Source organism: Sapajus apella, unplaced genomic scaffold, assembly GCF_009761245.1.
Source record: "Sapajus apella isolate SASKATOON/1434 unplaced genomic scaffold, GSC_monkey_1.0 scaffold6, whole genome shotgun sequence".
NCBI classification, from domain to species: Eukaryota; Metazoa; Chordata; class Mammalia; order Primates; family Cebidae; genus Sapajus; species Sapajus apella.
Genome location: NW_022436946.1, coordinates 41,629,803 through 41,640,448, shown reverse-complemented (window position 1 = coordinate 41,640,448; position 10,646 = coordinate 41,629,803). Strand labels below are relative to the sequence as shown.

Here is a 10,646-nt window from a genome sequence, read left to right as displayed (position 1 = left end):
CAGCTAGTTCTTAATTGTTTTGTAGAGACAAGGTCTCACCATATCGCCCAGGCTGGTGTCAAACTCAAGGCCTCAAAGTGATCCTCCCAGTTTAGCTTCCCAAAGTTCTGGGATTACAGGTCTGAGCCACCACACCCAACGGGTTTTTAAAAATATCTGTTTATCACAAGAAAAACATATTTTAAAAATCATTATTGAAAAGCTCCACACTATAATAAGCATGGATCAGTCAAATTATCTTTTTAAAGCCCTCTTTAATTCCAAGGAGACAAAGAAAGTTGTTGGTCATTAAACATGTTACATGTATGACTAATATTTATTACAGCTAATATAATAGTTTAGAACAAGGAAATTGAGTTGTAACATTTTGGTGTTACATGTATAATTCAGCATAAGCCAGAGCCCTTTTTAAATAATCAATACTATCATTTTATGAAATCTTTACAAGATAAGCAAAGTAATACAATATTTAAGCATCTCAAATCTCCATTTTACAGTTGACTATCAAGGAATGGCTGTTATAAAAAGCTCTATGATGTTCTGCTTCTTTAGTTAGTAAGGTAGGGAAATAAGTGACACACTTTTTAGAGGAATCCATGCAATGGACAGAAAGTCAGATTAGGTGGTATCTAGGGATCTATCCAACTCTGGGACTCTATGATCAGATGGCCTCCAAGGTTTCTTCTGGATCAGAAAATAGAGGCACTTGGAACATATTTTTTTCCATTTTAAATGGTTATATAGGTTAATAGCATTTTTTGCTTTTCCAAATTCATTGCTGGTGATGTCTATTACTTATTTGATGTCATGTCTTTAACCAGGAATGCAATCCTAACTAGCGTTGTTCCAGGAAAACATTTCGATTTGTAGGAAGCATATCCCAGAAACATTAGAAAATACTAGTCCCAGTATAAGTAACATTTGCCAACTAGACTCTGGGCTACACTTTAAAATATCTGATGTTCAGCCAGGTGTGGTGGCTCATCCTTGTAATTCCAGCACTTTGAGAGGCTGAGGCAGGAGGGTCACTTGAACTCAAGAGTTCAAGACCAGCCTGGGCAACATAGTGAGACACTGTCTCTCCAAAAAAAAAAAAAAACAATTTTTAAAAAAAGAAAAATAAAAAATATATCTGATGTTATTTCTATATCTCAAGTCTAATAATAAATAATCTAAAAGTACACTTTTATTTGCAGCAGCAAAATTTGAGATGGTACTTTTTTGTTGTTTGAGACAAGGTCTGGCTCTATCACCCTGGTTGGAGTACAGTGGTACAATCTAAGCTCATTGCAACCTCTGCCTCCCGGGCTCAAGCCATCCTCCCATCTCAGCCTCCTGAGTAGCTGGGACTACAGGCACTCACCACCATACCCGGCTAATTTTTGTATTTTTTGTAGAGACAGGGTTTTACCATGTTGCCCAGGCTGGTCTCAAACTCATGAGCTCAAGCAATCTGCCTGGATTACAGGTATGAGACACTGTGTCCAGCTGATAGTACTCTTAAAAGTAGGCATCTAAACTCAATACCTGAAAAACTGAAATGCGATGTTAAATTACATCTAAAATTTTCAAATCTGTTTTAAAAATCAAATAAAACTCGTAAGTTCCTTATTTCCTTTATTTTAACATGTCAAAAAACAAAGATATTCTTGTGCATACATACAAGCCGTCCCTCAGCATTCAGAACTATGCAAATAATTTTTCAATACGATGACAAAATGAAAAATTTACACACTTTAGTGTAGTGCTTAATACTTTTTTTTTTTTTTTTTTAGATAGAGTTTTGCTCTTGTCCAGGCTGGAGTGCAATGGCACAACCTCGGCTCATTGCAACCTCTGCCTCCCAGGTGCAAGCCATTCTCCTGCTTCAGCCTCCTGAGTAGCTGGGATTACAAGCATGTGCCACCACAACCAGCTAATTTTGTATTTTTAGTAGAGATGGGGTTTCTCCATGCTGGTCAGGCTGGTCTTGCTCCCAGCCTCAGGTGATCCACCCACCCTGGTCTCCCAAAGTGCTGGGATTAAAGGTGTGAGCCACCATACCCGGCCTTAATACTTATCTTTGAAATCTATTACTGATGCTATGTCTAAAGAGCAATGACTCAACGAGAAAAAATTGCAAAGGCTGGCTTTTCCTTTTTAAAGTGCTTATTAGCTTTATATCCAAAACAATGGTTTTTATGAATACATAATACTGAAAGGTGCCCAAAAAGTCACTACTTACAGAACTGAACATGTCATTTTCTAACTCTGCACATGTAAACTTGTTTTATCTGCATTAATGAAGATTGCTTCCAATGGTTCTCAACCATATGCTTCAAATCAAGACAGTGCTAAGTTCCAGCAGCTAGAACAGTGATAGTGGAACAAACCCCGGCACATTTTAAATGGCTCTCAGCAGACCAGAGAAAGTGTAACAGCTTCTGAACATGTTACACATCCACGAGCCTTATCTTTCACTCCGCATATATGGTAAACATAAAAGAAAAAAGAAACACTATGTCTCCCTATAGAGCATTTTATAGTATAGGAAAGATTCGAATTCTCGTATTATTTAACAAAACTCTTGTTTCTACACAGAAGAGGTTTTATATTCTTAATGTTTAAAACAAAGCCTATTTCCACCAAAAAAGTAAGAAGAAAAACATAAAAACTCTAAAAACCTAAGAAATAAAATTGTGAGAATTCTGAAACAAAGTGTTTTTTTAAAGGCTAATACAAATATTCCAAAATAGAATTTCTGAGCATGAAATATGTGATTTCATTTCAATTGTATCACTTTCATCTGATTGAAATAATTTAGAAAAAATAAGGCTCTGATTGAAATAATTTAGAAAAAATAAAGATCATCTTAATGTCACTGCTTTCTGTCTGAGACCATCATTCCGATTCATGCCCTCAATAGAAACCACTGTCCAACAGTCTTACAGTGAGCATCCTCTCAGGTCCTGGTCTGCTCGCTGAACCTGAAGCTGGTTTAACCCCTCCTTTGGCTCTTCTCCAAAATCCTCTATATATCTCAAGAGGAAAGTATTCATTAAAAAAAATAACAATACAGTGTGATAATGCTACATTTGATTTAAATTTAAAGTAGTAATAAATTATAAATTGCCAAATAACTTAATGTAATTCACGATGCAAATCCCTGGTATAAAAAGAATCCATATTGCCCTGAATATAATAAAGCAATCCACTGATTTTTAGATTACTTATGAAATAAAGGCAAAAATAAGATGTAAAATACTACTTATAAAAGTCAAGTAAGAAACCAGTTACCATAAATCTTTTTACAAAGATAAATGTAATGTGGCTTACCACTTCTAAAAATTGTTAGGGAGGTTTGGAATCAGTGGTTTCAAAAGTGACTCTAGGGAAACTAGAGACTGAATTATGTATTATTGTGATGTACAATATATTAACTATACATATAACAATAATACTGCAATGGGGAGTAATTAATCTTTGGACCTGCTACTTCTTGACAAATATATTTCTTTTTCAAAGTCTTTGCTGTAACTGATTCATTTTTAAATGTTAGTTTTCAAAAACTTTTCTACTTGAGATATTTATGTTAGTAAGAAGATACCAGAAGTCTAGAACAGTAATAAAATGCCTATAAAATAATGATTGTTCTTGCATCTTCTGTTACTGTGACAAACACACATTAAAATAGACAACATTGCTATGCCTGGAAATTAAAAATATCCAAATCTGTTAGAAAGAAGTGGAAAAGGAAAGAAAAATGGAAAATTCTTATTTAAAAATGGATCTGAAGTCCTTGCATTTCTTAAGAGCTTGACTTGCCAAATCACGGTTTATCTTCTTTCTGAAACCCAGTTGTGTCTTCCACCATTAATTCACATGATATGAGATGTCAATTCTCCATTTTGAAGTGCTCAGTTTGAATTTTCTTGAATGTTTGCAAAACTGGTACTAGACTTGAGACGTTTGGCTAGATAAGTCAAAAAAATTATGTTTTAATTTAAATTTAATTATCAAACATGATTATTTACTATTTTTATGTAAACTACAGCATTTGTCTATTAATTCTATGTTTGAATCCTGACAGATCCAGTCTTATAAGAATTAAAACCTAATTAAAACTTTTTTCTACAACCTCAAAAAACATAACTTTGTTAGAAACTGCACATGACTTTATTAGAAGCAGTACCAAATAAAACAGCATCATTTATAACTTCTTGAACATCACAATCTTAAATATGGACTGTAGGTGAAATAAATCTTAGACAATGAAAATGCCATAAGGCAGAATAACAAAATTATACATCTAAAAGTCTAAGTTAGAAATCCAAATCTAAATTTCTCTTAAAATTCAGTGAAAATTTCCTCAACCTGATAAAGCACGTATACAAAGATTCTATGGCAATCACTATGCTTAACTGTGAAAGACAGGATGATTTTCCCCCTAAGATCTGGAAGAAGACAAAAATACCTGGTCTTACTCAACATCATGCCACTAACTTATTATCAATGCAACAGGTAAGAGAAAAGAAAAGGAAAAGTATACATATTGGAAAGAAAGAAATAAAACTGCTTCTATTTTCAGATTAAAAAAAAAAAAAACTCAGTGAAAGAATTCTGTAATGGCAAAAAAATATTTTAATGACCCTCAAAGAAAAGTGAATTGTATATTATTATGGAACTCTGTAATGTAAAAAAAATTTTAATGACCCTCAAAGAAATGTGAGCTGTATATTATATACACACATGAACACATATGGCTGCTAACAAAATACATTAACTTCAACTCTGATTTGACGCTAATGGGACTGAGTCATTAGGGTTAATAAAACAAATCATGCCTATTTGGCTTGGTAATATGTTTTGTACTTATAGTTAAACATGAATGTTTCTCAAGTTCTAGAATGAAAAATAATTGTACCATAGTGAAAAGTATTTTTTATCTGAAGTCTCCCTACTTCAGAGGTTCACAAAACTGGGGTAGGGGTTATGATTTAGAAGCTCCGCAATGGGACCATGGTACTCGTACGTTTTTTTAAAGCTCCGCAGATAATTCTGATATGTAGCCAACGATGAGAACCAGTGTCTCTGGTTTCTGTCAGGGTCCCCCTGACCACCACTGTAAGTGGAAAATGACAACATGGCTTCCTGGACCAGTGTACTGCTTCAGTTTAAACTAAACGGGAAAACTTAAACTAAAAACATCGGCCTAAACTAAAATCTACTTCTTAAGCCTTCAGTAGATTTGGGAGACAAACCAAATCAATAGCTTGGGTTTTTAAGACTTACTTTGTTAAAAACTACTAGAAGTGATCTAGCTTCTGACTAAATTTCAAATGACTTAATAAACTGGCCAATTTAAATACTAACAAGTACATACACCTACAACTTCCTTGCCTCTATATTCTCTACCTGACACATCCCTACATCCTTTAAAATTCTCCCCCAGGGATCATTTAATGGTGAATTTCAACAACTCTAAAGCAGTTAGTTGTTCCTTCTCCTCTGTGGTCCAACTGTATACTATATATACCTGTAATAAATGTGTTATATAATTAGATTATTGTCAACATGTTCTTTGAGGGCATGCATTATGCCTTGTTCCTTTTTTAATCCCTAATTCCTACCACAATGCTAGCATTCAATAACTGTTTGATAGATGGAAACATTAAGAAAAGTAAATGAAAATGTCCCTGAAGTACTAGTGGCACAAGAACGGTTTGCTTATACAGTCTTACCATTTCCTAGTGTTTCATGAACAATGCTTCTGTGAAACATGAATAGGTATTATGCAAAGGTTCTACTGTCACGTTTTGGGACGTGCACTCTCAGAGCCTTTAACTTAGGTTTACATGCATTACAAAGCTCATGAAAAGGACATGGTATGCAGCATTTCCCAATCTTACTTGATCCATTTTTTTAAACAGAGAATTTCACAGGAGTAGTATTTTGAGGAACATACTCTGCAAAATGTTCACATTAAGTGTAATGCTCTTTTTTTGTGATGAAGTCTTGCTCTGTTGCCCAGGCTGAAGTGCAGTGGCGCAATCTCAGCTCACTGCAACCTCCACCTCCCAGGTTCAAATGATTCTCCTGCCTCAGCCTCCCTAGTAGCTGTCATTATAGGCACACACTACCACATCAGGCTAATTTTTGTGTTTTTAGCAGTCACGGGGTTTTACCATGTTGGGCAGGCTGGTCTTGAGCTCCTGACTTCAAGTAGTCCACCTGCCACAGCCTCCCAAAGTGCTGGGCTTACAGGTGTGAGCCACCGTGCCCGGCCCAAGTGTAATGTTCTTTTACTTAACAATTTTTTTAAATTATTTATTTATTTTAGAGACATATGCCTTGTCTCACTGTGGTCCATGCTATAGTGCAGTGACTTGATCATAGCCCATTGCAGCCTTCAACTCCTGGGTTCAAGGGATTCTCCTGCCTCAGCCTCCTAAGTAGCTGGGACCTCAGGTATGCACCACCATGCTTGACTAACCCTCAATTTTTTTTTTTTTTTGTAGACACCAGGGTCTCGCTGTGTTGCTCATGCTGGTCTTGAACTTCACCATCAAGCAATCTTCCCACCTCAGGCTCTCAAAGTTCTGAGATTACAAGCATGAACCACCAAGCTCAGTCTCAAAAAATATTTTGGGCACCTCTGATGGGCTGGCACTTTCTAAAGGTTGGTGATACAGCGGTAAACGAGATAAACAACATTCTTTTTCTGATGGAGCTTACAGTCCAGGCAGGGGAGACAAACAAGGTAGAGAATAAATGAAAAAGATGATTTAAATAACAAATTATTTAATTTAAATTAAATGATTAAGTGCTATTAAAGAAAGATGGCACAGAAGAATGAATGGAGGGGTGTATTCTTAGACTGGGGAGTCATAAAAGGTCTCTTTGAGCAAGTAACTTTAGAGCTAAGACCTGGCTTGCAAGATGCCAGGTTAGGAAAGCGGGAAGGGCCTTAGAAAAGGGGCAGTGTGAATGAGCTTGGTAGCAGAGAAGAAAAGAAAGGAACCAGACTGTCCACAGCACCATGAGTAATGAGGAGAATGGATGTGACAAGTTTAGAAAGGTGGCTATGGGCCAGAGGTCATGTACAGCTTGGAGAGCAGATCCCGTAAAGTAAGTTTGGATTTATTCTAGGTACAATGGGAACACATTAAGGGTTCCAAGTAGCAGAGAACATGGTAAATTTGTGTTTAAAAAATTATTCTAGCCACTATGTAGCATATGGATTTTAGTAGATCAAGAAATGGAAGGAGGAATACCACTTAAGGGGCTCCTGCATTAAAACACGTAAGAGATGAAGGCGGCTTGGGCTGGGGTTTACCAGTGGAGGCAGAGAGAAAACTAAGTAGGACTGGCAGCATACTTGCTGATGAATTAAAAGGGGATGAGGAGCAGAATGTGGAAATGGAGAAACAAAAGAAAGAAAAGAATTAAGAAATGACTACAAAGTTTGTGGCTTCCATAGCAAATAGTGACACTGGTAGTGTCACTTACTGTGACAACAAACAAAAAATCCTGATCAGAAGCAGTAAATACTTTCCATAAAGTTAAACAGGTTTGCAAGGCAAATAAGATGCTAAACTTTAAAAGCATACCACGCTCTGAAAAATAGTTTCTCAATGGTGAGGTGCCCATAATATTTTGCTGTTATTCTAAATAAGTGCTTTAAGGACCTAAGCTACTATATATTTACAGAATGCTGGCAACCTTCAAAAAGCTTTACTAAATACACCCATGACAAAGATTCTCCCCTACAGTAGCTAGCATTTTAAGGTGACGAAACATTACAAATTCAGTTTAAACTGATCTTCAGGTAACCAGGTAACTTTTTTTAAAAAAGTTAAGATATATTACTAGTGAAGCTGGATGAAATAGTGATAGAAATTTACAGGGAAAAGATTTTTATATCATAGATTCCTAGACTACAAGTAGTATTTGAGAGAAAAGAAAATTAACTTTTTTCCTTAAACAGTTCTCTCTTTAAAAAAAGCTAAAATTATTAAGGCCTAAGCCCATACTTTCAGTCTGTTAATAAAATGAAAACCATGTGACTTAGAAGCCACTATTCTCTAGCTGCATGGTATCTCTAGGTAGTGCTTCTTTTACTCTGGCCTATTTTATAGGGAGAAAGAAAAGGAATGAATATTTATTGAGCACATACTATTATGTCAAATAACGTCCTTGGAACTACAATTCCAATTTGTTCATAAACAAACTGTGTGTATGTTAGCTATAGTTTCTTCCTGCCTGCCACACTTTTAGGTGGTTCTGCCATGACGCCAATGGGCCTAAGAACTGTATATATCTCCTGCTATTGCCATGTCAGGAGTGCAAAGCCTCTGTATCTATTCTTCTGTTGTTGCCAACCTTACTCCGGGGGTAATCTAGCTTTCTCAATTTAATCATCTGAAAGACACTGTGTTTTAACTTTCTATCGTCTGCACTTATAAAATTTTTACACAGTTCTTTCACTAGTAAGCACGATTGTAAAATTTAAAGCAAAGAGCCCTTTCAGGCTAATCTATTTTGAGTTCTCGGAATATCAATCACTTCTAAAACAGGCCTAAATTTTATAATACGGGCTTTTACCTATAAAATAAATAATTGTAAAAAACTTACGCAGAATGAGTTTGCGTTTCTTTTGCTCCGAGTGAAGAAAGCTACTAAGGTAGAAGACAACAGGTAGAAAGAGAATGAACACAGAAACAGCAATTACAGGCACTGTGTCACTGCAAGGGACTGAACAGTTGAAAGTTCGACTCCAAAGTTTTCGAGTGATGTTCATCTGGAACAAGGACAAACAATATCATTCTATTTTATATTTAACTTGTCTTAATTTCTTATAATTATTTTGCTAATAACTAAACAGGAACCTAGAATTTAGACTAAATACATACCTCTAAAAACCTACTGATAGTTGAGGACAACTTATTCTTCTAGGAAAAAAAGCTGGTTCACAATTAGTCATTGTATAAATTTATATCCACACAGAAATTTCATATTCTAAGTCCATAATACTGACCAAAGTATTCTAGAATGTCAACCATTTGTACATTCAGATAACTTGTGTGAAGAGGAATATAGTTAGGCACTGTTTTACCCATTTAAAAAATATTTATTATTTGTTAAGAGTCTACTAGAAACTAGGTACTTTTTTAGGCAATAGGAATGGAGCAGTAAAAACAAAAATCCACACTGTACATTTCATTGTAAGTGCTTTTTACCATCTCCAATATTATTGGTCCCTTTGAGGGGCTGTGATAATTCACACTCATTCTCAATTCTTAAGCTTATTAATTTTGACCTCAAGCTCTCTACTTTGAGCCAGTAATTTCCCTTTCCTCTAATGCCTCAATACTCAGGCATCATATTGCCTAAAAAGGCATGATTGCCATCTAGTGGCACACTCTGTAAAGGCAGGCTATAAAATGGAGAAAAAAAATTTTTTTTTGACCATTCATTCGATTAATACATGTTTATTAAGCCAATTATGTATCAGATTGTCCTAAATACTGAACGGAGAATAAAAAAAGCCTAGGTCCTTGTCCTCATGTGCCTTATATTTTAGTAAGGAAGACAGACTATAAACAAATAAATATTTCAGATGGTAACAGAAGAAAATTAAACAATGGGATAGGAAGTGACTGAGGAATGGTTTCTGAAACGTAGTGAAACCTAGAAACTCTTAAATTACCAACAAGTGCACAGAAACTGAAATATAAACATATAACAGTACCTACACCTCTGAAAATGGCACATATTTTCAAATCTAAAAAGATTAAATGTACCAAATCATCACTCACTTATGAAGTACCTAATTAATTTCTATTTTATTTTACTTTTACCCTAACCATAAGATTACCAGGGAAATATCCATTTTGGTTTAACAGTCCAGGATATTCTAAAACTTTACTACTTTATGACTACTTTATACTTTATTTCTGGTTGAAGACAGAATATGCAAATTCCACCATATTTCCACAAAGAATAATCACCCTGAAGGTATATTCAATAACACTCTAAAATCATGTGTCATCTAAGAAGCAAAGTACTTACTGCATCTTCCACATCAATGCATAAATGTGTTCCAGGTTCAGCCTTATTCTCAAGTTCATTCATTTTTTGCATTTCACTGTACAGACTACTCAGACTTTTGTAAGCTTCACGACAGTTTTTGCATACTTCTGAATAATTTTTTGTCTGTAAGAGACTATGTGCACTTCCCTAAAATGACAAAGGCATATGTAACGTATACAATAAAGATTATACACAATATGTCTTTAATGTAAGCTATTTGCCCTTCTAGAAGACAGGAAACAATATTGTATGTTAAAGTGCTAAGCTGTGATGTTGAGTAGGTCACTAAATCACTTTGAGTCTCAGCTTTATCATAGGTATTATAGGTCCAAAGGTCTAGAGACCTGGTATGTGAAGCAGATGGCAAACTGTTTGGAAATTTCTATGCGCCCCTACATTTTGAAAACCGCTGCATTAGCTAATGTTAACTGAGGATAACAATAATTCATATGCCAAATTACTGATAACTAAACACAAAATCTCCTAAATTATCTCATCATGTAGCTGCACTTATCTATCCTTCTCTCACTGAATGAATAAAAGCGGTTCCTGCCTATGCTGATTTCAACACCACA

General features: G+C 35.3%; 1 protein-coding gene across 1 annotated transcript in view; it reads right to left on the bottom strand.

Annotated features, from left to right (window-relative positions):
- Window positions 1-2,130: 2,130 nt before the first annotated feature.
- The window catches only part of OSTM1 (osteoclastogenesis associated transmembrane protein 1), a 29,000-nt gene continuing 20,484 nt past the window's right edge, over window positions 2,131-10,646 (bottom strand). Inside the window, exons 4-6 of the mRNA XM_032275106.1 lie at window positions 10,051-10,218; window positions 8,614-8,779; window positions 2,131-3,952 (exon numbers count right to left, since the gene is read on the bottom strand). Of these exons, the coding sequence (XP_032130997.1) occupies window positions 3,897-3,952; window positions 8,614-8,779; window positions 10,051-10,218 (390 nt within the window). The 3' untranslated portion in view covers window positions 2,131-3,896. The remainder of the gene's footprint in view (window positions 3,953-8,613; window positions 8,780-10,050; window positions 10,219-10,646) is intronic.